The 26,598-nt window shown below is 40.4% G+C and overlaps 1 protein-coding gene across 2 annotated transcripts in view; it reads left to right on the top strand.

Annotated features, from left to right (window-relative positions):
* atg10 (autophagy related 10) overlaps positions 1 to 17,555 on the top strand; it is a 53,779-nt gene extending 36,224 nt beyond the window's left edge. For both annotated transcript variants that reach the window (XM_002935701.4, XM_031893530.1), the window contains exons 5-8: positions 497 to 594; positions 13,247 to 13,335; positions 15,184 to 15,273; positions 16,956 to 17,555. In XM_002935701.4, coding sequence (XP_002935747.2) covers positions 497 to 594; positions 13,247 to 13,335; positions 15,184 to 15,271 — 275 coding nt within the window. In that variant the 3' untranslated portion in view covers positions 15,272 to 15,273; positions 16,956 to 17,555. The remainder of the gene's footprint in view (positions 1 to 496; positions 595 to 13,246; positions 13,336 to 15,183; positions 15,274 to 16,955) is intronic.
* The last annotated feature ends 9,043 nt before the right edge of the window (positions 17,556 to 26,598 follow it).

Here is a 26,598-nt window from a genome sequence, read left to right as displayed (position 1 = left end):
TCTTAAAGGAACAGTAACACTAAAAAATGAAAGAGATTTAAAGTAATAAAAATATAATGCCCTGTTGCCCTGCACTGGTAAAACTGGTGTGTTTGCTACAGTAACACTACTATAATTTATATATAATAAGCTGCTGTGTAGCCACGGGGGCAGCCATTCAAGCTGGAAAAAAGGAGAAAAGGCACAGGTTACATAGCAGATAATAGATAAGTTCTGTAGAATACAATAGTGTTTTATCTGTTATCTGCTATGTGCCTGTGCCTTTTCTCCTTTGAATGGCTGCCTCCATGGCTACACAGCAGCTTATTTATATAAATTATAGTAGACTTTCTGAAGTAAACACACAACTTTTACCAGTGCAGGGCAGCAGCACATTACATTTTAGTTACTTTTATACACTTTCATTTTTTGGTGTTACTGTTCCTTTAACTCCTGCATATGGACAGCCTATTATATGCCTTATTGAGCTCATTTTATGTTTTTCTGGCAATCACAGATGGAAAGCCACTAACACTTGATGAGATATGGGCAAGGGTCCATGACTGCTTCAGACCGAGCCTTCTACAAGGGCCTTGGGAGACAATTACACAGCAAGTAAGTAAAACCTTATCCTTACACCCATTGCTTGCATATAGACCAGCATTGGGCAACAGAGCAGCCTGCATACACCTCTTATAGATTTTACTATTATTTTTGTTTAATAATGAGGGGTCTGTTTACAAAGCAGGAAAGTAGTAATGTTATTTAATGGTAATTCAATTTATAAAATGGTATAGGTGTCTGGAAACCAAGAAATTATAGAGTCTATTTTAAGCTAATAATTCTAATTTTTAAAAATGATTTCCTTTTCTCTGTAATAATAAAACAGTCCATTGTTCTTGGTGGTAACTAAGTTGCATGAATCATATTGGTGACAAAAATTGTTTTATGTTCATGTTATTTTGCAGACGTCCAGATTTTAGTCTTCTTCCAGCAATGTTTAAATATCGATTGTACGTTTAAATGTAACAATCTAAAACTAAGATTCAGATTGAAATAGGATAAGGCCTAAAAATAAATCAGAGCTCTGAACATAAAATGATTGGCAGACAACAATCTAAATTGATGCCCTGGAAATGCATTGTAGGTCCCTCAAGGATATCGTCCAATACACAATACATGCACAGATTTTATCGTTATCCAATAGAAATTTTCTAACCTGTCCAATCAACTAAAGGTCCGATCGCCTTGGTACAAAAATTATCGGGACGATAATTCAGAGTGCACACATGGTTCATAAATCTTCAAAACTACATCCATGCGATTATATTGGTGCGTGTATGGCCATCTTAAAAGTATGTTGATAAAATGACGCAAAGATCCCTTATTTGGAAAACACCAGGTCCCAAGCATCCCTGTAGTAAAAAAATCATTATTTATAATATAATCTCTACAGCCTTATGCATTTTTTTCCCAAAAGGCACTTAATCATAGGCTAGGTTGTGCATCTTATAGCAGCCCCTCTGGCATTTGCCAAAATCTACTGATTACCTGTTGTGTAAACAGGTGCGAATCAGTAGCAGAATAAAGAATTTACATAACTTTCACTACTGCTACCACATGAGCCAGGCTCCCAAAAGGTGCCTCTGACCACCCTACCACTACAATAAATGCAGAGGTGCACAGCACGCTTGGCAGCTGCATTGTTTGGCCATGACACCTTCTGTCTGGGGTTCCACCATGCTGATCGCAGTCCAGGACTTCGGTAGTTTAACACAACCCTAGATTTGATACACCACTCATCAATTTTTTTTCAAGTGCAAAAGCATTTATCGAATGTTTATGTTTGCATACCCCAGAACATAAATATTTGTATAGCTGGGCAATTATGCACGTTATTGCCCTTCTTTCCATCCACTTTTGCTTTCAGGGATGTGCTAAGTTCTCAATGAAACCCTCCAGGAATGGAGAAATGATATCCCTCTATGAAAGATTTCACTGGTGCTTGTCCTGATAACACTTGAAATGAACAATGGGTACTTGTGAGTGAATTTCTTTTCAGCGGCAGCCTCTTCTTCCCCATTCATCCGGTGACACTTTAACATCCAGCATCTTCCTTATCTGCATCTGTTCTAAATTGCACAAAATCAATTACAAGACACAGCTGTTTAACAAAAGTTTGCTGCGAGTCTCTGTGGGTATTTCCTTGTGAACTCATAATAACATCAATTTTCTGCACCTGGAGAGGCGTGTGCGAACCGCGCAGAAATCTGAATTGACAAGAAAATGAAATTGTTTTCATTGCTGCATTAGTATGGCTGTCAGTGTAAACCATGGCTCCTAATTTATAGATTACACGGTCAGTGTTTAATACACTGCTACAGAACAAACAAGCTCCGGGGATAACCTGGGAATTGTATACCAGTACACTCTTTTAACCTGTGCATTGTCTGTTCCATCATGTTGTGCATTTTAATAAGACTGAAATTCTGACACACGCAGTTGCGTTGTTTGGAGCACTTTCTGCATAAACCTGGCATATAGCTACAGTGTTGGACTGGCCCACCAGGATACTAGGAAAACTCCCGGTGGGCCCCCAGGTGTCAGTGGGCCCTCCTGCTCCTAACCATTTGGTCATTCTCTATTTCTGAATGGGAACAAAGAGGAGAAATAGATGGAAGAATAGATGCTAGCATGTAAATAAAAGAGACTAGGATAATAAAGAGGTTGGGTGAGGAAAGGAGGAAAAATAGTTTGGAAAGCGGGCCTAGGGTCTAAGGTTTTCTGACGGGCCCTTGGAATCCCAGTCCAACACTGTATAGCTACTCTTCCTTTAACTTCAAATACAGACAGAAGATGTGGTGCACACTGCAGAGAGCAATGGAAAAAAGGATATGTTTTGTGTGCTAGATACTTCAATTAAAGGTGATCCAAACCCTTGTTAACCACCCCCCCAGAGGGCACCCTCTTGGCCACACCTCTGGTGACCACCAGTACTGCTTATCTGTAGTTTGTTGATTTCAAAAAGCTAATGAGGGACATAGCAGCTAGTGGATGTTGCTGGGAATGTTAAAACAGCACCTCTGGTGATCTTTGACATCTGACTGTAACATACTAATATACAAGTATGGAACCTGTTACCCAGAATACTTGGGAACTAGGATTTTCCAGATAAGGGGTCTTTCCATAATCTGGATCACCATAAGTTATCTCCGCGAGTTATATTGGATTAGGAAAAAAATGGCTTATCTCAAAGCAGTTCTATTGTGAAGTGGTGCCGCCTCCTTAAAGGAAAAAGAAAGTCAAAGTCACTTGGGGGTGCCAAAATGTTAGGCACCCCCAAGTGACTTTGACCACCTACCTTTTACCCCGGGCTGGTGCCCCTGTGAGGAGGGAACAGCACCAGCCTGGGGTAGCTGCCGGCGCTTGCTCCTTCCTGATTCGCTGCGCGCGCATGCGCAGTAGAGAGAATAGTGGAACTTTAACAGAGAAGTCGGCTTTTCACTCTACTGCGCATGCGCCCACCGCTGGCATTCCAGCAACGGAAGCCGGAAGAAGGAAGCGATCCGCTCCAGGTGCCCCGGCTGGTGCTGTTTTCTCCTAATAGGGGCACCAACCCGGGGTACGAGGTAAGCGGTTAAAGTCACTTGGGCGTGCCTAACATTTTGGCACCCCCAAGTGATTTTGCCTTTCGTTTCCCTTTAAAGCTCAGAATCAGGTACATTGACCTGAGATGGCTGACTACACACCAGTATTACAATATAAAAATTAAATTTGGTAATAAAATTTTAAATGGTAATCCTTTATGAACAGTGTAATTTAGAAATAAAAAGTACACCATAAAATCATGACAGAATCCCTTTACATGCTTACCATGCTCTTCGAAGCACTTTTGTAGTTTGCATACTTTTTTCTTTGCATTTTCATGATATAAGCAGTTTTACTAATATCATGAATCTGTAACAGGAGTGTTGCTGTTGATGTGTTCATGATGATTATTATCTCCTCTACTTTCTGATATAAACAAGTCATCAGACTGCAGGACACAACAACATAGAGAATAAGCTAGTATCACATGACTAGAAGAGAGTAGATAGATACCTGTGTGCCAAGAAATATGCAAAAAAAAATAGGCTATAATATCAAATCAGCAATTTCCAGTGCTAGTCTTATTTCCTAAATTATGCACATTATTTCAAATGAAAACAAACACTGATTATGTAGATCATTATGTCACTTTATGCTTTACCTTGTAGTGCCTTCATTCTTATCCAGTAACCAGAATTTCTCATGATTTACAATGAGTAGAAATTTAGTATTGTTTATTATAATAAGATTATAAGGTGCATTAAGTGAAAAGTATGATTTACATAAACAGAAATATTTTTTAAAAAGGGGAATTTGGGATTCAAAGCACCCTTTGGAACTTCCCCCCTTATTTGCTGGCAGTCAGGCAATCGTGGATCACTGTATTGGGAGACCGTGAAACCTGGTAATGTAGCGCAATACTTCCCACCCCAGTATAGTCTTGCGGCAGCATGCCGAATGGGCATAGCAAGGAACCACATATGAAGCCGTGTATTTATTCTTATACATGACTTCTACACTATTCAAACACCACAGTTAAAGCTATAATTTTACAAACCTCAGCTTAACCTAAACGTCAAGGAGAAAAATTCAGAAGGCAAGAATATTTTAGTTTAAAAATCTGTGTAGAAAAATTGCAAAAAAAAATCTCTTAACACTGAGAATGTGTATTTTACACAGCGTATATTAAGGGACACTGCTGTTTTTTACTCCAAAATTTTACATTGGGCTTCATGGTCAGCTAAAATCAATAAAGCTTTATAAATAAACCACATATTAAAATAGGTCTATAACTTTATTAATAGGCCAATAAATACACTGATTAACTTTATACACAGATACAGGCAAAAAAGGGATAAGCAGTAAACAAATGCACAGTAATATTTATTTATTTTTTGAATATATATTTTTTTATATATTCAGTTTGGCAGTGCACCCCATAGCTCTTTCTGCTCTCCGCAGAAAGGCCTCCTAATACAGTATATTGTTTTTTCTTAAGTTCTGAGCAGTGCAGACCCTTACTATGTTCTGGATAAATATATACAAATACACACACAAAGGCTTCTCAGTAGTGCACTCTTCCCTAAAGGACAAGGCAACCTAATAATTAATAATCCTAATTCATGGGACAATGCACCTACTTTTCACCACTGTCCAGCTCAGTATTATCCACTGGAGTCCAGAAGTATTCTGTTTTGTGTATATTCTAATACATGGGCTGAAGTCACTGCTTTTGGAAACTGCGCAGTCCTCCTCTGTGCTTGGCTAGGAACACATGCAGGTCTCCATGTCAAAATGTGGTTGCCTTCTCATTTAATAAATCTTTGGACTTGACAGTGGCTCTACTGCAGGAGCCATTTTCCCAGGCCAAATTCACTTGCTGAAGTCTTTTGGGAACATATTCTTTAATGTGGTTCTTATTGTGGGTGCCAAATACCAACCTCCTCTGCTCCCAGTCATCTTCTGCACCCTCTGGGCAATTGGATCTCATAACCACCTCTCAAACTGCATGTTGAGGTCACCTCTGGCCAGTGGCCCCCATAAAATACTTGGTTTAAAAAGACTCACCCAACCCCCTGCTATAGTAAAATCTATTTCTTGATACACTGGAGCTGTAGCTACAGTCATTTACCTGAATGGGACAAGAGATATTCCTCTTGCTCTAGCATCATGGCACCTGCAATTTCTGATATCCTAAAGCATGGCAAGATATGAACATATTTACATACATGTTAGTAAGGTTACAAAATGACTTTCTAGTATTTGGGCACTTTGTATCATATCTGTAATTCCTGTGGAGTATAATCTCCATATAAAACGAACTACATTATCAAAAAATCAACAGCAAGGTTTGGGAAATGATTAGTTCCAAGGTAAAAAGCTATGTAAGCTATTCAATGCAAAAATAAATTGCATATTTAATAGTGTTATGTTGTATGGGGCTCTTTTTTCCTTCTCATCACGTATACAGGCAAGTAAATCAGCAACCTCCTCAGGTTTTTAGATAATGAGATTTTACGGTGAACTTGTTATGTTGTTGGGGAAGCCTGCTAACTAAATATATGATTCATAAAATCACGTACAGTATGTAGTGCTATATTATATGTTAAACAGTTTTCCTTTTTTTGCAGCAAGATTTGAAAGCTGTTTCCAGCTTAAAGGGATAGTGATTTTAACAGGAACATTCATTTGTATAGGGGTAGAATGTGTGAACTGAGATAGAGATATAGTCGCTTGCTATTGGATCTTCTCTAATTTGTTATCATGTTTGCCTATGAATAATAAAAGTTCTTTGTAGTACATATATATGGGAGGAAGAGTAAGTTCTCTGTCAAAACTAGCAGTTTGTAGATAGGGACAACTGTTTGTTTGCTCAGAGAGAGAGTAAAGGTGGCCACACACGTTAAGATCCGCTCGCTTGGTGAGGTCACCAAGCGAGCAGATCTTCTTCCGATATCCCCACCTACGGGTGGCCGATATCGGGCAAATGTAGGCTAATGGGGCCAAATGATAGAATTAGAATGGTGGCAATGGGCACAGTCGGTTCGGGGACCGCATTAACGAGCCAATGCGGTTCCCCGATCCGACTAAATCTTTTAACCTGCCCGATTGATATCTGGACGATTTCAGGCCAGATATCGGTAGGGCATGCCCATTGTTCCTGCCCCTAAACGGGCTGATAAGCTGCCGAATATCGGCAGCTACAATCGGCCCGTGTATAGCCACCTTTAGCTAAGGCATCTTAAGGGGGCATTGCTGCACTGTACACAATGTAACCCACTGTTTTGAAATTCGGTAATTCTTCTTGAAGAGAAGGAGCCTTTAATCATCAGGATGGAAGGCTCCAGAGCAGAGTTGCAGCAGCTTGGACTCACTATTGCCAATAGGTGCTATTCTGGCTAGTATTCCAAAAAATTTGATAAAGCAAATTTAAAAGTATCTGACTGTGTGGAAAGGCTGAGAATGGAGATGACTTTAGGGGTCCTGGAAAGTTACTAGTGGATGAGTTGGCTATGCTGGATGAAATTGTGCTAGGGTGAAAGCAAAAGGGGGAAACGTGTGGGGGGGGGAGGGGCAGGTAGAGGAGGTACAATATTAATTAATTTTGTGGGCACAAACTGCAAATATTTAGAGCAGTGCTGTCGAACTTAAGGCCTGAAAATTGGATGTGCCCCTCCAAGGGAGGCATTTATATGGCTCCCTATCTGCTCTAGGGCTCCACCGACTTGGTTGGCATCATAATATAAACTGGACCCTGAGAAAGTGGTATGACCAATAATTGAACTGTTGGATGTATAAGATTGTGCAGCACTGACAGGACAACTTTTTTTTTGTGTTTGGTGAACAGTGAGGTAAAAAAAATTTTTTCTATAAAAAGACATAACTACTGATTATGGACTTATTTATCAATCCTCTGTATTTTTCCTGATTGTCAGAAATGTTTTGATAAATGGCCAAATATGCCCAGTTCTTAAAAGGAATTTAATGTCTACAACTTCATTCTGAATTAAACAGTTATAACTAAAAAGCTATCTTCTAACTCTTATTCAACAACATAAACCCCAAATTAACACTAATTACAGGGTGTCTTTTAAAATAAACCTTTTGCACAAATTGAATACATAAAGGATAATTTACTATTGCGCGTCTTTTAGTCACTAGGCCCCTTCTGTACCATGTAAACCTGCTTTTCCTAAGCCAATGCATCTCAATAGCAGGCATTCAACAGAACGCCTATTAGCCTTCCATTAGCTACCCTCTCTTAATGCAGTATTCCAAGCTAACGGCAACTCTTAGCACATAGAACTGCAACTTAGATCAACTTGAGGGGCAAAATGCCAAAACCAGGGTGCTTTGTGCCAGTTTTTTTGCACATTGCCCTTCACTTCATAAATGAACAGTGTGAGCCCAGCAATATGGACTTCCTATTCCAAGAGCAGTACAGATATACTTGGCTTAAATATAAACGATACTTAAAAGTCCAAACCATACTGAAAAATCTGGAAGCAGTTAGGGCTAAAGCGGCCTCCTTATTGGCTCCCCCGGCAGTTATAATTAGCTGGACTGTGGTTGTGTCCAAGACAAGCAAATGGCTAAACCTTGTTTGCATTTCTAAGTTTTTGTGGCAGATCTCCACATTGACATAATATTACGGTAGAAAGGGAAGTCTGGTGGTTAACACTTACGGACACATCCTCTACAATAACTGTGCGGTGTACTCTGGTTTATTTTGTGGTATATTTACAATAAAGAATAGGTTTGTTCATCGTTGTGCTATATTTCTTCCTTTAGAAGAACACCTACAAATCACTTAATCGCTTTAAAGGTAAAATGCAGAACTTTATTTGTCATGCTAAAATATCAATAACACAAGGGGGTAAAGTCTTAGACTTCACAGTGGTTAATAGTGTTATTTAACACTTGGAAAATGCACAACCCATTGATTTAGCCCAGAGATACTGGGGCCTCTATTACTTCATATGCTGTTTATCTTGTATTTTACCATTCCTTGTAAAATGCTGAGTATTATTGGATAAAGGGTGTAAAGTTTGCAACGGTTCGTGTAATTATTAGCAACCATCCAGCAGCCATGGGCCTGGACTGGGATTCAAAACAGGCCCTGGGATTTCAAGTACACAGAGACCCAAACAACTCCCCACCAGCCCAGTAAATGGTGTCTATGGCATCTTACAGCAGCCATTTCCAAGCCTGAGTAGGTAGCATGTAGTTTTTCTTTTGCTTGAAAGCAGGCATCTGATTAGGTGCTATGGGTTAGTGCTAACTAAAAGCCTTAGAACACCTTAGTAGTTGAATGTGTATGAAGGAATTACTTTACTCCAGCTCTGCTTACTGCATGTAGAAATTATTATCCTGGGGCAAAGAGCAAAGATTAGGGTACAAAGTGGGCCTGTTTTTTTACACTTAGCATCTTGTCCCTGTGAGATTGCCACCTTTGAAAAGATATGTGGCACTTTCCTTTATGCAGTGCTTGCTGGCACTGCATATATAGACGTAAGCTGGGATGCAGGCATCCCGGAAATAAACCTTTTATGCAATCTGAATACATTTGTTAATAGGCTTTAAAAAAGAAAAAAAAACAAGCCCTTTAAAGACACAAACCTGTGAAAACGTCAGTCCCCCGTTCATCAGGTGTCTGGACTTCCTCCTAGCTAGGGGGGTAAAGTGCGAGCATTCCTTTTCCATCTCTTATTAAATTGCGTGTCTTTAAATCTGATTGGCTGATTGACTTTAAGCGATTAAATACCAGCACTTTTCTTTATGTGACTTATCTACTCATTGCTACACAGTCATACAGGCAGTGTTGGAGGGGAGCAAGTCCAAGAGGGAGCCCAGACATAAAAAAGTATGGAAATTACATAAAATACAGATATTTAGAGTTTGCCCCAGTACAGCAGCCCAAATTAACCAATCAGCAATTAGCTTTTATCAGTCTAGTGTGTTAGATTCAAAAGAAAAATATAATAGGTTGCTATGGGCTACTGGACATGGGCCAAAGCTCATTCAAGTAAATTCAGGACAGAATTGTACAAGACAGTACAAGACTGAGGCAAAACAGAGAGACATTACTGAACTGTAAAAGTGCAGGATAATTGTCTAGCAACATACGCACAGTCATTGGTGCACGTTTTTGTTGCTACTACCCTGAATAAACAACAGGTACCATAAAACAATAGCAAAACACCACCTGGCCAATATATTTTGTGTCAATACATATCTTTAATGTAACTACATGTTTTAATCAATTTTCTCTGGAGTGCCAAATGTGTGAATGCAGGAGCCAATTAAAAGATGTTTAAGGACAGCCAATGATTTTATTCTCCCCATATTGCTTGGGTAACTGGATCAGGTAGGTCATATGTATTTTCCATGAAGCATGAATGATTATTATTTCTTTATGAACCTGTAGATTGGTTAGTGCTATGCCGCTTGGGAGACAAATTCTGACACTTCACTTTTACTTACTTTAGTTCACACTTACACCAATTTCAGGGTCAAAGGCGACGTTCAGAGCAAGACATCATCCAGCCGTTTCCCCAGAATGCAGAATGAGATGCAGGGGTTTGAACAGCAGATGGTAGCATTATCCAAGGTTTGCTTCCATTGTTCACAGCAGTACATGTAAAACAGTATAACACCTCACTCAATGTATTTCTAAAATCTCTAAAATACGGCAGTGTAGATAGCCAAAGCTAGTGAAATTGGGGAACCAGTGAAACTCTTGGATATTATTGGGGAATATGACTGCATAACTTGCAGTCAGCGGTAGGCTTGGGTCATTGGCGCAAATGTGAACTCTTCAGAATTCTGCCATGCAGTTAATGGTTCTTCGCTACATCAGACCAAGGGGTATTGCCTGGTGCCCCTGGCATCATGGGGCATTGCAGGAATGTTTGGTCCTTTGGGGTAAAATGTTGATAAAAAGACAAACCCCTCAAAAATCAAAATGACATCCTGCTATGAGTATTGCCTTTTACTTTGATGATTATATATTAAGTTGTTTAACAGAACACTATACCCGCAGAATGAATACAAAACCAACAGATAGTTTATATTATGTTAAGTGACCTATTAAAGAATCTTGCCAAGCTGGAATATATATTACAGTAAATATTGACTTTTTACATCCTTTACCTTGACCCACCATTTAGTGATGGTTTGTGTGCTCCCTCAGAGATCAGCTGACCAAAAATAATGCAGCTCTAACTGTAACAGGAAAAGGTGTGGGAGTAAAAGACAGAACTCTGCCCATTAATTGGCTGATAGGGCCTATCATGTATGTGTGCCTTGGCTTGTTTGTGTGCACTGTGAATCCTATAATCCCAGGAGGCAGCCCTTAATTCTTAAAATAGAAATTTTCTATTTAGGATTACCCAATAGCACATACAGGTATCGGACCCCTTATCCGGAAACCCATTATCCATAAAGTTCCGAATTACGGAAAGGCTACCTCCCATAGACTCCATTATAATCAAATAATTCACATTTTTAAAAATGGTTTCCTTTTTCTCTGTAATAGTAAAACAGTACCTTGTACTTGATCCCAACTAAGATATAATTACCCCTTATTGGGGGCAGAACAGCCCTATTGGGTTTATTTAATGGTTAAATGATTCCCTTTTCTCTGTAATACCGGTAATAAAACAGTACCTGTACTTGATCTCAACTAAGATATAATTACCCCTATTGGAGGCAAAACAATACTATTGGGTTTAAAAATTTTTTTAGTAGACTTAAGGTGCCCATACACTATAAGATCCGCTCACTTGGCGATGTCGCCAAGCGAGCGGATCTTCACCCGATATCCCCACCTACGGGTGGGCGATATCGGGTAGCAAGTAATTTAAAAAAAAAAATAATCCGATCGTTTGGCCCTGGGGCCAAACGATCGGATTATATTTGTGGTTATGGAGCAGTCGGTTCGGGGACCGCATCAACGAGCCGATGCGGTCCCCAATCCGACCGGATTTTCTAACCTGGCCGATCGAGATCTGGCCAATTTCAGGCCAGATATCGGTCGGCCAGGCCGCTCTGTTCTGCCCATACACGGGCCGATTAGCTGCTGAATCGGTCCAAGGGACCGATATCGGCAGCTATAGTCGGCCCGTGTATGGGGACCTTTAAGGTAGGAGATCCGAATTAAGGAAAGACCCCTTATCAGGAAAACCCCAGGTCCCGAGCATTCTGGATAATGGGTACCATACCTGTACTACTAAAAAAATATATATTTTTATGAAAATGGTTTATTTAGCTGAAGCAGGGCTTTACATATGAGCTTGTTTATGCAATATATTTTTATTGCTTAACTCACCGCTTGTCTAGAAATTCAAACTTCTATTTTGTTGAACAAATACTGGCAATTGCTGAAGTCCATTGACTCCTGCATTTATTTTGTTTTCCTACTTCATTGCCAATTAACTAAACAGGTAATTGAATAGTGGGTCATTAATACTGTAACACCTGTGTACACCTGTAACTATGGTGTAAATGTCTGTTTTAAAATCTCTATATTTGTTTACATTTGTTTACTACATGTGTGTTTATTAAGGCTTATTATGTTTTAGATGCAAACGATCTTCTCTTGACAACAGATATAGAGCTTCCTATCCAGCTGTGCCTGGGCAGAGAATCTGCTATATTAATGCATGACCCTGTCCCACATACCCTACTTAGGGAATTTTTAGTTCACTTCAACTTTGTGGTTTAGTTAGGACTACCAGCTACAGAGGTTTTCTTCTATTCTATACCAGTTACATCTCAAGAATTTTGAGAGGTTAATCCTTGCTTGCTCTTGTTTTGCATTGGACGTGGGGAGATGGGAATCCAGGTATTCCTGGTCATCAAAATAATTGGGTGGGCAGGAATTATAATTACCATACTAACTGGATATGCATAGTGCCTGGTTTTCCCTGATGGATCAGGGGAATCTAGAATGTATAGTACTCACCAGTTTATAGTCCTCAGACCAGGCAGAAGTGGACAGACTGTGCGTGGACCCTGTCAGACCCTGTCTCCTTGGTTACTAAAGACTGCCCTACATCTAGAAATTGCACTTATGTGGAACTGGCAATGGAATTATGTTATCCTTTTTATATATGTCCTAGCTACCAAGGAAAAATATCTATCTATACTCACAGTCAGTTGGGTGTTGCCTTCACTAGTGCTTAACAGACAAGCTAGCAGGTGTATAGATGGGAAGGTTTGTTTTCTAGCAATTAGGCTAAAAAGACATGACAAAATGACAGTTTTATCTGTGGGGGAGGTGTCAGGTACATTATATCAAAGCAACTCCATGTTCCATAACCCATATCTTGTCCGACCAGGCCTTACCAGATTTGCAAGCAAGTCTATTGAGTATGTCTGGCCACACAGTTTGGTAACATTGGCTTACAGCATTTCCTGCATTGATCTTCTAGATAAGGCAACTGGAATCCAGATAATTGCTTCAGGACCAGAGATGCCTTATTCAATGGCTTTATATTCTGTGGTAAATACATTGTAACTATAATAAATATGAGTAACCTGAGATTCAGAGATCAGTTTGCTCCGTATTTGTATTGCTGCCTGTCCAGACGGTCCATTCATTGATTTCTGTCTGCGGCGCCAGGTGGCCTTATTCCATAACTGAATCGCATCTGACACAACTCTGTTTCTTTGTCAGGAACATCCAATTCTGGGACAGCCATTTTTTGTTCTTCATCCTTGTCGGACCAATGAATTCATGTCAACACTTCAGGGAAGCAGTGGCAGGTGAGAACACAACACCATAAATATTGTAAAATGGCCTTGTCATTATGAGATAAAAAGAAATAGAACAACTTTTACAAAAAATTAGGTGTTACTACCACACTGGCCAAAATATGTAAACTCACGTGCCACATGAAGGCCCCTCATTGTACATGAGTCCTGCGCTGCCTTTTATCATTCTTAATCTATAGTGCATTTAAAATCAAGTCAATCTTAAAGGGGAAGCCCTGTCAAATGTGTGAATTACACCTTTCCTTTTTTGCATATGTACTTAGTTTAAATTCATTTTTTGTAAAAATGGTTTTGAAGCAAGCCAAAGTGCCTGTACTTAAAGCAGTGTGTTTCCTAATCTGCTTAGATATCCACAGGCATATTTAATGTGTTGCATAAATGAAAACCCTACTTGTATTTTAGTAAATACTTTTTTTATTGGCCCAAATATCTGAGAAAATCATTTGAATTTATTTTAATAAAAATATCATGCATTTTTCATTTAAATGCACGCTGCCTGTATATTCTGTACTGGCCATTTCATTCTTCATATTGCGAGTTCCAACCAACTTCTATTGCTTTGAATTTGTTACCTTTGCCTATTAGAAACACAAAGTAATTCCTTCTTTATATTCTTTTATATGGTCCCACTTACCAACAGATTCCTCTCTTTTAACATATTTTACTTGACTTCTTTAATTTTGTTCTTTCTTTTTGCTGAATATTTTAGCGTTCTCTTAGTTTTAAACTGTGTTTCCTATTGCTTTGGGCATTTCTGTTTTCATGAGACGTCAGTCTAATTTAAACCATGTACAAAAGGGCCATGTCATCACTCTTTATATTGGGCTGTGGGGATGCTGTCTGGGAGCTGTGACTGACAGCACATTTTGTAAACCTGATTCCGGCACAGCGAAATGAAGTTGCGCTCCTGTTCTGGAATCTTAGGGAAGCCACCTTGGTGGGTGCATTTGCTCTGTGCTTCTAACCTCAGAGGTTTACCCCTTGCCATAATATGCCCTTTATAAAAAAAAAAAACTATTCATACATTCCTGCTATTCCTTTCCAAGGACCCAATACCCTGGGAATGGCAGTTTCTCAAATCAACCGATTTTTGGCATTACAGCAGCCTGAAAAACCTGAACTGGTGCACAAGGGAATGATTTAAGGATGGTTTACTGCACAATTCCATAACGTACAGAAGACAGCTAAGTGACTAGGGATGTAGTCTTGAGAATTGGATGTTATAGCAAAAATGTTAAACTATTACCAGTACCCCATTAGTTATCTGTTTTGAACTTATCCACCCCCCTTCTTGCTTTTGGTGACTTTAATGTAATTTTCCTCTGGTTATGGGCTCTACCCTTCCTGCATCTTCTCCCTCCCCACCTACCCAAATCTGCCACTGTGCTTGCTATTCCCATAAAAGCATATATCCAACTGAACTTGCAGGCTGGAGGAACACAGGGCAGATGTAATGTTACTTTTTCCTACAGCTGTGGGCTCTACCCTTCCTGGGGCTTCTCCCACCCCACCTCTGGCCTTTCCCCCTGTGCTTGCTCTTTTCATAATAAACTTGGAAGCTGAAGACAGAAGCCACTTATAAGTACAAAAGTAGACATTTATTTTGAGTGATTGGTTGTATTCCCATAAGACGAAAGTTCAAATTGTAAGTAATGCAACTAATCACTCTACTTGTTGGCTACTTTTGTACTTATCAGTGGCTTCTGTCTCCAGATTGCAAGTCTAGCAGCACTTGGACAATAATAGGTAAAGATCTCGCTCACTCAATGGCAAGAGGTCTTTGAAATTGTTAGTTTTTAATGTAATGATTGTAAAACCACATTTTCCTTATATTTTCAGAGATGGAAATTACATTGTATCATGGTTAAGTACAGTAGGACCTGTTGTTGGACTATATCTGCCACTAAGCTATGGAAAGAACGTGTAAAGGTAATGCTAGAGTTTCTAGTTATCAGTTGGTGCTTGCCTGAATGCACTTTGCAGATGTGAGTCTGATTATCTGGTCTTGGTCCAACAGAGGCATTAGAAACCTTATATAGCACTTCTGCCTGTGTGTGTGTGTGTGCCAAAGCCTCCATAGTCACATCTAGTGTATTTCTCTCTCTCCGTATAGTGTTTTCTTTTACCCTCTCTTCTGAAGCACGAGATTATATGGATTATAGAAGCTACTGGCACCATGTTAGAAGGGTCTTTCAGCTGAGATTTAATATACAGTTTCATGGGTGGGAGGCAAAAGGAGCAGGCTTAATACAATCACTAAAAAATGCAGTGGCTTAACCTATGTTTCAGGGCTTTGGGATGGTGCCCGTTGGCAGTATACTCACGCCAATTCTCAGTCCCATATTTCTGATCTGAAAATGCAATTTCTATGAAGCTGAAGTTTCTGGTTTCAGGTATTACAGAGTGTGTATTAACTTTGGCAATAGAAAGGAGCGGCACGCTGGGGATTGGTGTGTCAGCTTTCTATCTCAATTAAAAAATGAGTCCAAATCAGTTAAATTTGGATTGCAAAATTAATTTGTGCATATGTGTGTTTGTGTAGCTGTTGGGTGGAACTAAACTGCCCCCGTGGCAGCTCAGGGAATATTTAACATTACATAGGGCTAAAATAAATTTTACCAAAAAATATTCCAGAATCACTCCAATACAAGTGGATCATGTATTGGTGTATTTTATAGTGATTTTGAATGTCCCTGACACTAAATAAAAATACTATTATATAATTATTGTTATTTTGGAAATAAACCCATAGAACACTTTTGCTTTTACGTATTGTTGTGCTATCACAAACAAAAAATACCCCGCCTTGAAACAGTTATTTGGTCTTAAAAAGAATTTGTCAATCATTTTTTCTCCCATTAGGCCTCAGATGCTTATCAGAGGAAACATTTACGCCCCATACATTTGAAACAATAGAATATAAATGTCGACATTGTATTAAAAGTTTATTTAAAGGTGAACTACCGCTTTAATATATAGGGTTACTCAATTAAATTGGCTATGTGCCATAGGCCTTACATTGTATATGAGTATAGCTAGGTGTTGGAGCAAAGGCTTCTCTTGTTAGTAAAGTAGCACCAACCTTTATTTCCACTGTTTGTATTTATTTTTTAATCCATAGTTACTAGCAGCAGTGCTTTTATTGTTCTCTGATTGGACGGCATTGTACAGTCACAGAGTTGCAAATGGCACTGTTTGGTGTTGCTTCAGATGTTTTACTGGAAATGAAGCAATGTCTGTATACAGGCTGGAGAACTCATGCCCAATAAATCATCTCCATAGGCTTGCCTTATAGATGTTATTGATCTCTGTTCCCAAAACTTCATCTGGAACTTTTTATTTCAATTACCCTAATTCATTGATTTTCTGATGAGAACTATAAACACAAAGAGTTACATGAGCCTCTTTCCTGCTGACGATCCCCTGAGATATCCTCTTGGCAATGGAATCAGACTGCTTTGTCAGGGCATTTGGAATTAATAATCCAATTTCTTTTGAATATTGTTTGCAGGCCTTTGACTCTTTCCTATTATAAGGAGCTACACAGACCTTGTGCTGCTTTACTTAGCATGTTTTGTGCATAGCCTAACACTGTTGTTATTTGATCCAAGGTCTATGGCCAAGTCATCTTCTGACAAGGAGTGGTGAGCAACGAGTATCTTATGGACTGCATTGTTGTTCAAGCCATTATACTGCTTTAAACTGTTGGACTGTTTATACTGCCCCTAAACTATATTGTGGGGGCTGACAAAGAGCATGCCCAGTTGGAATCTAAGACCCTTCAGTAAGAATGGTGGTCTTGGTATCAATGATGGCATCATTATGTCCTCAGTGTCATGTATTTTCAGTCTTCAAGTCCACAGTTTATTTAGACAAGGATGCAAAACTGGTTGTTCAGCTGCCACTAACAGCACCCTGTGTACAGCCAAAGGCCACAGCGGGTCTGTTCTTCATCTGGAGGGCTGCCATTTGCCTAACTGTTATCTAATGGAGCAAGGTCTTTATGTAGATCTGCAGCTGCTCCCAAACCACAGCCCTCACCATCACGGTGACTATGTAGGGACTTGCAGCTCTAAAACAGTGGGAGAACTACAAGTTATCGCTGCCTTAAAGTTTACTGGAAATGAGCCATGTGGCATATAACACTGAAGAAAATCCCTTTGCAATAAATGCATAACTAATTGTTAAGTAATAAAGTTTACAGAAATGTGTGTGTTTTCTTTATACTTCCGTCAAGTAACGATGAACAGTATGTGGCTTGGCATGTTGGATTATGTGTCCTTCAGATCAAAACATTCACATACCCAATCATCTTTAAGCAAAGGTTGTTCCCATACACTACCTGCTTTGTTTGGTCTTTGCTATGGCCGGCCACTTTTGATTGGCTGCTCCCCAGTGATTAATTTCAGATTCCCATGCTTGTTTATCAGAAATCACCCCAGCAGGGGGGCTTTAGCAAGGAACTATACAAAATTAAATATAGCTAAGAAAATGATTCAAGGAAATCCTTCCAATATGATTGTAATTATTCATTCACATCTTACTTTTTACATTACATTAAGAAAGGGCATGTATTTTTCAAAACACATCAGTTAATAGAGCTTTTCCAGCAGAATCCTGCATTGAAATCTGTTAATCAAAAATCAACAGATTTTTTTTTATATTTAAAGGACATGTAAACCCCACACACAAAAATGTAATCAGTGAACAGTTTCTTTGAAATCTTTCAATTCCTGCCACACTGGTTGTCCAGAGGTTAATATTAAGGCTGCAGCACCTCCTTAATCACTTAGATTTCCTTCTCCTCCTGTAACCCACTCGCCCCCTCCCTCAGGAATTTGCTTTGGCTGTTGGCTTGTGGGCATGCTCAGTTGTTCTAAGCTCAGATTACTAAACACGCCCCCAGTCTAGCAGCCAGTAAAGAGATGGCATTGCTGGTTCCCATAGAAACTCAGCTCTAGCTGCCTGCTTCAATTTTTTTCTCCCAACCAACTTTCCTGAGCTCAGCTCAAACAAAGCAGAACCTTTATCAGAGACAGTTCTGCCTGTGTAAGCCTGTATTCTTGATTAAATGTATGCTGAATAAGGGTCTGTGTGTGTATGCTGCTTGCAGATTTAAATGTATCTGATTATGTATCAGAGGTAAAATGGCCACCAGGGGAAAGCTGCTATTTGCTTTAGGAAAATGTGATGGTGCTGGCAAATGGAGGGGATATATGCAGTACTCATGATGCCATTTGGGTGGGGGAGACGTGCCCAACTGATATACATTATAGGCAAATGTAGGCTTTACATGTCCTTTAACTTTGAAATTTCACATGGGGCTAGCCATATTCTTCATTTCCCAGGGTGCTACAGTCATGTGACCTGTGCTCTGATAAACTTCAGTCACACTTTACTGCTGAACTGCAAGTTGGAGTGATATCACACCCCCCCCCTCCCAGCAGCCGATCAGCAGAACAATGGGAAGGGAGCAAGATAGCAGCTCCCAGTAGGTATCAGAATAGCACTCAATAGAAAGAAATCCAAGTCCGGCTTGGGACTCCTCCTGAAAGCTCAGACTCAGGCACAATGCACTGAGATATCTTCCTACACACCAATATTACAACAACAAAAAAATACATTTGTTGGTTCAAGAATAACATTTTAAATGTCAGAGTGAATTATTTGCTATGTAAACAGTGTAATTTAGAAATAAAAAGTACATCATAAAATCATGACAGTATCACTTTAAAATGAGAAAGAAAGTTACAATCACTGGGGTCATGACAAATGTTAGGCACCCCCAGTGATTGTAATCACTTACCCATACCTCCCAACATTTTGAAAATGGAAAGAGGGACAAAAATAAATGCTGCAATTTTTTGACCACGCCCATTTTTTTTGCAACCACACCACCTAAATACCACTCCCATTTGACTAAATTTGGAAGTTTATTTAAAGGAACAGTAACACTAAAAAATAAAAATGTTTTAAAATAATTAAAATATAATGTACTGTTGCCCTGCACTGGTAAAAGTTGTGTGTTTGCTTCAGAAAGACTACTGTAGTTAACAGAAATAGCTGCTGTGTAGCCCCGGGGGCAGCCATTTAAATTGAAAAAAGAAGAAAAGGCACAGGTTACATAAGAAGATAACAGATAACTGTGTAGAATACAATGGGAATCTATGCTACTTATCTGTTATCTGCTTAGTAACCTGTGCCTTTTCTCCTTTTTTCAATTTAAATGGCTGCCCCCATGGCTACACAGCTGGGTATTTATATAAACTGTAGTAGTGTTTATGAAGCAAACTCACAACTTTTACCAGTGCAGGGCAATAGTACATTATATATTAATTATTTTTATACACTTTCATTTTTTGGTGTTACTGTTCCTTTAAAGTTTGAACACATTTCTGGGGGTTTTGGGGTCCTGTTTAATGTGTTATTACAGTTTTGCTGAAAAAGGTGAAATTGCCCTTTAAGCTGCGAGTCTCAGTTCCCCTAAGGGCTCTGGCACACGGGGAGATTAGTTGCCCGTGACAAATCTCCCTGTTCGCGGGCGACTAATCTCCCCGAAAAGCCATCCCACCGGCGAAAATGTAAATCGCCGGTAGGATGGCATACGCAATTGCGCAAGTTGCCTCGAGAGGACATCAACAATTTTCAGTAAGAATCCGCACTGCGGGTTGAGCTGTTAAAGAGGGACTGTCCTGCGAAAATCAGGACAGTTGGGAGGTATGACTTACCTGATACCCCAGGCTGGTGCAGAAAACTGCACCAGCCCAGGGTACCTGTGACCGAGCAATTCTCTTCCATCTATCTCTGTGCTGCTCTCAGTTACTGAATTTAGGGACCGACTCCCAATATACTGTATATATAGTACATGAGAGCCAAGATACAAGGTTAATTGCTAATTAATTCAGCCACATTGCTTGGCAGCTCTGAAATCCAAATGTAACAATCAGCCCTGTAGCATCAGCTTCTACGACTGCGTGTGCAGTCCTACTGACACTCAAAAGATGGTCTAACAAAAGCCAAGATGGTGAGCTCCTGTGGAAAAACCTGAAGGCCTAAAGTTATAGGGCTGCTGAACGTCTCTACTGGTACAGTAAGTTCAGTACATAAAATACAACATTTGTAGCCTTGTTTTTTTTTAAGGCTTTATTTCTCCTTTATATGTCCCTCTTATATATATATCACACAAGAGCTAATGAATTTCTAAATATTTTACTACTAACTGCCTTCTGTTGAAATGATAAAGCTCAGGCAGGTTTGGTTTTTGGCTTTGACGTGCTTTCTCTGGCAGTTCCACACTGATCTACAATAGTTAACATGACGCTAAGGGCTTCATTCATGAAACTACGAGTTCGAATCCTGAATTGGAAAAATTCTGATTGGATACGATAATTTCTGAAGATCGCATATCACGAAAATGCTTACGAAAAAATCGTATTAGTCACGATAATATCGTATTGGCGATCCAAAATTTTTGTACCGAACGATTGTTAACAGTGGGAAAACCTTTCCGACTTTGATCCTTCTGTGTATGATTTTGGAAGCCTCCCATAGGGCTCAATGGCACTCTGCAGCTCCAACCTGGCCCAAGGAAAGTCTCCCATAGGGCTCAATGGCACTCTGCAGCTCCAACCTGGCCCAAGGAAAGTCTCCCATAGGGCTCAATGGCACTCTGCAGCTCCAACCTGGCCCAAGGAAAGTCTCCCATAGGGCTCAATGGCACTCTGCAGCTCCAACCTGGCCCAAGGAAAGTCTCCCATAGGGCTCAATGGCACTCTGCAGCTCCAACCCGGCCCAAGGAAAGTCTCCCATAGGGCTCAATGGCACTCTGCAGCTCCAACCCGGCCCAAGGAAAGTCTCCCATAGGGCTCAATGGCACTCTGCAGCTCCAACCAGGCCCAAGGAAAGTCTCCCATAGGGCTCAATGGCACTCTGCAGCTCCAACCTGGCCCAAGGAAAGTCTCCCATAGGGCTCAATGGCACTCTGCAGCTCCAACCCGGCCCAAGGAAAGTCTCCCATAGGGCTCAATGGCACTCTTCAGCTCCAACCCGGCCCAAGGAAAGTCTCCCATAGGGCTCAATGGCACTATGCAGCTCCAACCCGGCCCAAGGAAAGTCTCCCATAGGGCTCAATGGCACTCTGCAGCTCCAACCCGGACCAAGGAAAGTCTCCCATAGGGCTCAATGGCACTCTGCAGCTCCAACCCGGCCCAAGGAAAGTCTCCCATAGGGCTCAATGGCACTCTGCAGCTCCAACCCGGCCCAAGGAAAGTCTCCCATAGGGCTCAATGGCACTCTGCAGCTCCAACCCGGCCCAAGGAAAGTCTCCCATAGGACTCAATGGCACTCTGCAGCTCCTGCCTGGCCCAAGGAAAGTCACGATAACGAAGCTTGAATGAATCCGAAACTTTCGTACTTGGCGCAACAATACGATTTTATAGCACAAATTTTGTCACGAGGTACAATATTTTTGTGCAAGCTACAAAATTGTTGTGCAAAATTTGCTCGGAGCGTTCGTGGATTAATAAATGTTTACTAGGCTGTGATAATGTCCCTTCCTTTATCCTGTAATACCTATAGAATTTTCTATACACAAGCTTTTATTCTGTTTCCTTCTCCCTTTTTCCGTGCTGCTGTGGCTTTGTTTATTTTGTTTGCTGATGTTACCCCTGGGGATGTGCTATTTAGTATGTGTATCTAGAAGCATTTCCCCAAATAAAGGCAATATCCCAGTTGATGGGCTATAATGATGCCCTCAGCGGAGTAAAATTTGCTTTGCTGAAATGAAAGATTTTAATTACTCTGTGGGGCCGAATTGTTTAATCTTGAGAGATATCATAAAGTGATTGCGAGTTCCTATGATATTAAAGGGGATATTTCACTTTAGACAAAAATGCAGTATATTTTAGGTAGGAATAAATGAAGGATATCTGTAATTGGTATTCTCCAACCAAGTGCTTAAATGCAAGGCAGCTGGCAGCCCAACTTGTGCTCCTGTCAGGCCGGTCTGGCAATCTGTGGGTTCTGGCAAATGCCAGAGGGGCTGCTGTAAGATGCCATAGACAGTCACTATTTATTGGGCTGGTGGGGGCTGTTTGGGCCTCTCTGTGCTTGAAATGCCAGGGCCTATTTCTTATCCCAGTCCAGGCCTGCCTCCAGCCTAATATTGCAAAGAGACATGAGTCATGCCCTATTGTTGCCGTGGGCTTGTATCAGGCAACCATTAACCATGTCACTGCCTGTGTAGGCTTCTCTCTGCCTGGCTGCCAAGACTATTAGTAACTTGCTGGTTAGTTTACTGCAGATTTTCATCAGAATGAATTCAGTAAATAAAATGTGTGAGAATAACTTGGTTTTATGCAAGATTTCATATAAACTGGTTATGAAATACTGCAAATTAGATGTTGTAAAACAGTCGTAAGTGTATGGGGGCGCTGGCTGAGTGAGACATTTGGGGTGCATGCTGGTTTTCTGTTCATTATATTCATTGCACAAATATGTGTATAACCCTGTTATACAGAAGGAAAGCTTTGACTAAATGCAGAAAATCTATACCATAAATGCATTACTTTGGCTTCATTATCCTAAATAACATTGCCTTAACAATCCCTAAATTGCTTGATAGTGAATCTATTTTTTTAAGGATGTTTCAGACCCATATATAGACCCTGATATATTTCAGTTAAGGGACAGTGGGTATTTTTACACAGGGCAAATTGAAAAGGATATTAATATAAAAAGATGACATGAATTCTTAGATGCCTGGGATTAAGATTTACAAACACAGAATAATAAATGAGATGAAATCACACAGATTCAAAGCTCTTATTTGAAGTGTGTGATTCCAGGCTGTCAGGGATGCTGAGCATTGTAGTTCATTAAGAGCTGGAGGGCTGCAGCCTCCATGTATTGCCACACTCTTTCCTCACTCTGGCTTTGCCCACATACATTGACATGAATGCCAAATGAGTGACAAGCACTATGTGCGGATATGGGAGTTGCAGCTTGGTGCCCTATGAGAGGCACGACCCTTGAAGAGATAACCCATAAAATCCTCCTCTTCACCTAATGTTGTGTAATTATATGCCAGATCTCATCAAGCCCATGTTATAGTGACGTTCCTGTCTTTTCTGCATCTCTTTGCTGCCCTCCAGTGGTGGACTTGATGATAATGTTCCCAGGCCCCATACAGTGCTATAGCGTCCATTGAAAACAGCGGCACAACCTGCATAGAGCAAGGAGGCAGCAGAACTAAAGACAAGCCCAGTCTAATACATTTTAAGATTATTTGGGATGACCAATCAGATCCTTAGTTTGACAGTCTGAGCCCCAGAGACACATATTACAAGAATGTTAGAAGATTGTAGCTGCATGGTATGTCTGCAAAAAAGGAATAAAAATCACTGTCCACGTAGCACATTATAAAGGTTTGTGAGTGTGCTTTTGGGGTTGATAACTCCTGGAAAGAACCATAATCCCCCCTTTTTTATATTTTCTCTGCACTTTTTATTTTTTGCATTGTGTTTTCAGTGCTTGACTGCTGATTTCACTCCGTTCTGCATAGGCATGTGAGGCCCCTTAACAGAGTGCTAGGTAATAAAACAAATATTACATTACATTGTGCGAGACAAGGGGAATGGTATCTTCATGTTTAGGGTAACAGAATGTTCCCTGTTTCACACTGCATGGAAGTACAGCAGCTTTATCAGTGTTCTATTAATCAAGAAATAGACTATATGGGCAAGAATGGTACTTAATGTGCCCAATTGGCAATTTATGAGCCTGGGTATGGGGCCCTCTCATAGGCCTACCTGACTGATATCTGGATGAAAATCTACCAGATGTCGATTGGCTGTGTTTGTTCTTCCTATGGGATCAAGGACTGGATCAGTGAGTTGAAGTGTTCCTCAGGCTTGTCCTGCATAGCAGTTATGATTGTATTGTTTGGTTCTTGGTTGGGCATACTTTATGTGGGCATTCGGGGACAGATTCACTCTTTTAGGGACCTTGCTAAATGAGCAGATCTTTCAGTGTGAGGTTACGGTATCTTTAGTCAGTGTGTTAAGTTGGACATACATTATAATATCTGCTAGTCTGGCATGGTCACCAAACAAGCCAATCTTTCCCCACTTTGGGCCAAACAGTTGGATTACAACAACGACGATACAGGCCATTGGGGGCAAGGATTGCATCAATGAGCCAATGCGGTCCTCAAAAAATCAAACCAATTTTCAGCGAGATATCAGGTAGTTAGGCCTGTGGGAGGGCCTCATACTTGGGCAGGTAAGCTGCCAAATCGGTCTGAAGGGGCCCAATCAGCAGCTTAAATCTTTCCGTGTAACCCATTAAATGTACCCATTAAATTGCTTCTTAATGGCATTTCAGCTCTCTCACATCCTAATACAGCATCTATGCTCGAAGGCCAAGCACAAGCGATCCCATTGGTCAGTGATCCCCAACCAGCGAATCACAAGCAACATGTTGCCTACTAACCCCGTTGATGTTGCTCCCAGCGGCCCCAAAACAGGTGCCCATTTTTGATTCTCTGACTTAGAGGCAAGTTTTGGAGGCATAATGACCATGTGTACTGACAAACAGCCTCCTGTTGCAGCAGTCATCATACACCAAATTTGAGGAAATATCTCTCCTTCAACATAATCTTTTTGTAAACCTCTTTATAATTTTGGAAGGTACCAATTGCGCTATATTTTCCACATGCAACAAAGACTGTCTCCCTGTGCATATAGGGATCAGCACTTCCAACTAAGCTCTATTTATACGCTGTGTAGCTGATTGGCCATTACCTCCATTGTCTATATGTCTTTATTTTAAAATAAAGTAGCTCTCATACAATAGAGTATAAAGTATAATGCAAGTTGTTACTAATTATTATAGCTCGACATATTCAGCAGCACTTTACAGAGATTATACATCATTCCCCTCAGTCCCTGCCCCAGTGGAGCTTACAATCTAATATCCCTATCAACACCCTTTGTATTCTGCTACTGAAATGATTCTCTGTGGAGGCAAGACATACATATTCTATGTGCTCCTTGAGCATTTCAGTGCACAGGCACAGCTGGGTACACCAGGCAAGGAGCCGCACAGGACAGAGAAGTATTAAATGGGCTAATAGTCCGTGTGCAAGAGCCATTAGTAGGAATGATTAGGGTTGCTTAATGGGGATTGGCTGTTTTTCTACCTAAGGAGCAGGAGGGCTTACAGACACCCATATATAACCCCCTCCTTTACCTTGACACTGGGCTGGAGAGTCATTTTCCCTACCAATATTTATTTATTGAAACTTGGCATGGAATATTTGGGGGTGCAATAAAATAATAATGTTGGCAAGTTTGAATTTCTCCCATAAATTCCATATAAATGCTATGACCTTTCCACCATATTCTTTGTTGTTAAGATGAAATGGCCATGAGTTTCATGGAATGTGGATATGCCCACACAGTGGTTAAATCACAAAAGCAAGGGAGAAAACAATAAATACAGAGGGAGGAACTACTAAAAACCAGACCGCTCAAAAAAGATAATGACCCGGTTCCTTTAGAGCCTTGAATATCCTGTGAATTATATCCTTATAAACCAGCGGTCACCAACTTTTTTTGCACCACGAACCGGTAAATAAAAGTAAATCAATTTTTCCAAGGACCGGGGGGGGGGGGGGGGCAAATAGGGCATAGTATATAATTTAATTGTTACATATATAATGTAAGTGTAATTATTACATTTTATATTATTTACTTTGGTTATTATTACATTATACAATATAATACAGCTCATCATAATACAAAATCAGTGGGAGACCTGAGCTTGGGAAGCACTGGAAAATCTTACAAAAATAGGGTGAGTTTGCCTGTTTAAACATTTTTTAGAACCCAAGGTCAGGCACATCTCCATGTCTATCATGTGGGTGATAAAATAAGAGAATGTAAATCGCTGGTGGGATGACATACGCGGCGCTGCGATTTCCCCGAAATCGCAGAAGTTGCCTTAAGAGGAAACTTCCGTGATTTCAGGGAAATCGCGCCGCCGTGTATGCCATCCCACCGGCGATTTACATTTTCGCCAGTGGGATGGCATTTCGGGGAGATTTGTTGCGGCCGACTAATCTCCCCATGTGCCAGAGCCCTAAGGGTGAAGACACACAAAGCTACAAGTAGCAGCTACTTTTTCATGGCTACTAAGCACCAGAAAATACCCTGCCATAGACAATACTGAGAACTACCTCTGCTAAACACACAC

The sequence above is a fragment of the Xenopus tropicalis genome, chromosome 1 (assembly GCF_000004195.4).
Source record: "Xenopus tropicalis strain Nigerian chromosome 1, UCB_Xtro_10.0, whole genome shotgun sequence".
Lineage (NCBI taxonomy): Eukaryota > Metazoa > Chordata > Amphibia > Anura > Pipidae > Xenopus > Xenopus tropicalis.
This window is presented reverse-complemented; position numbering and strand designations above follow the sequence as displayed.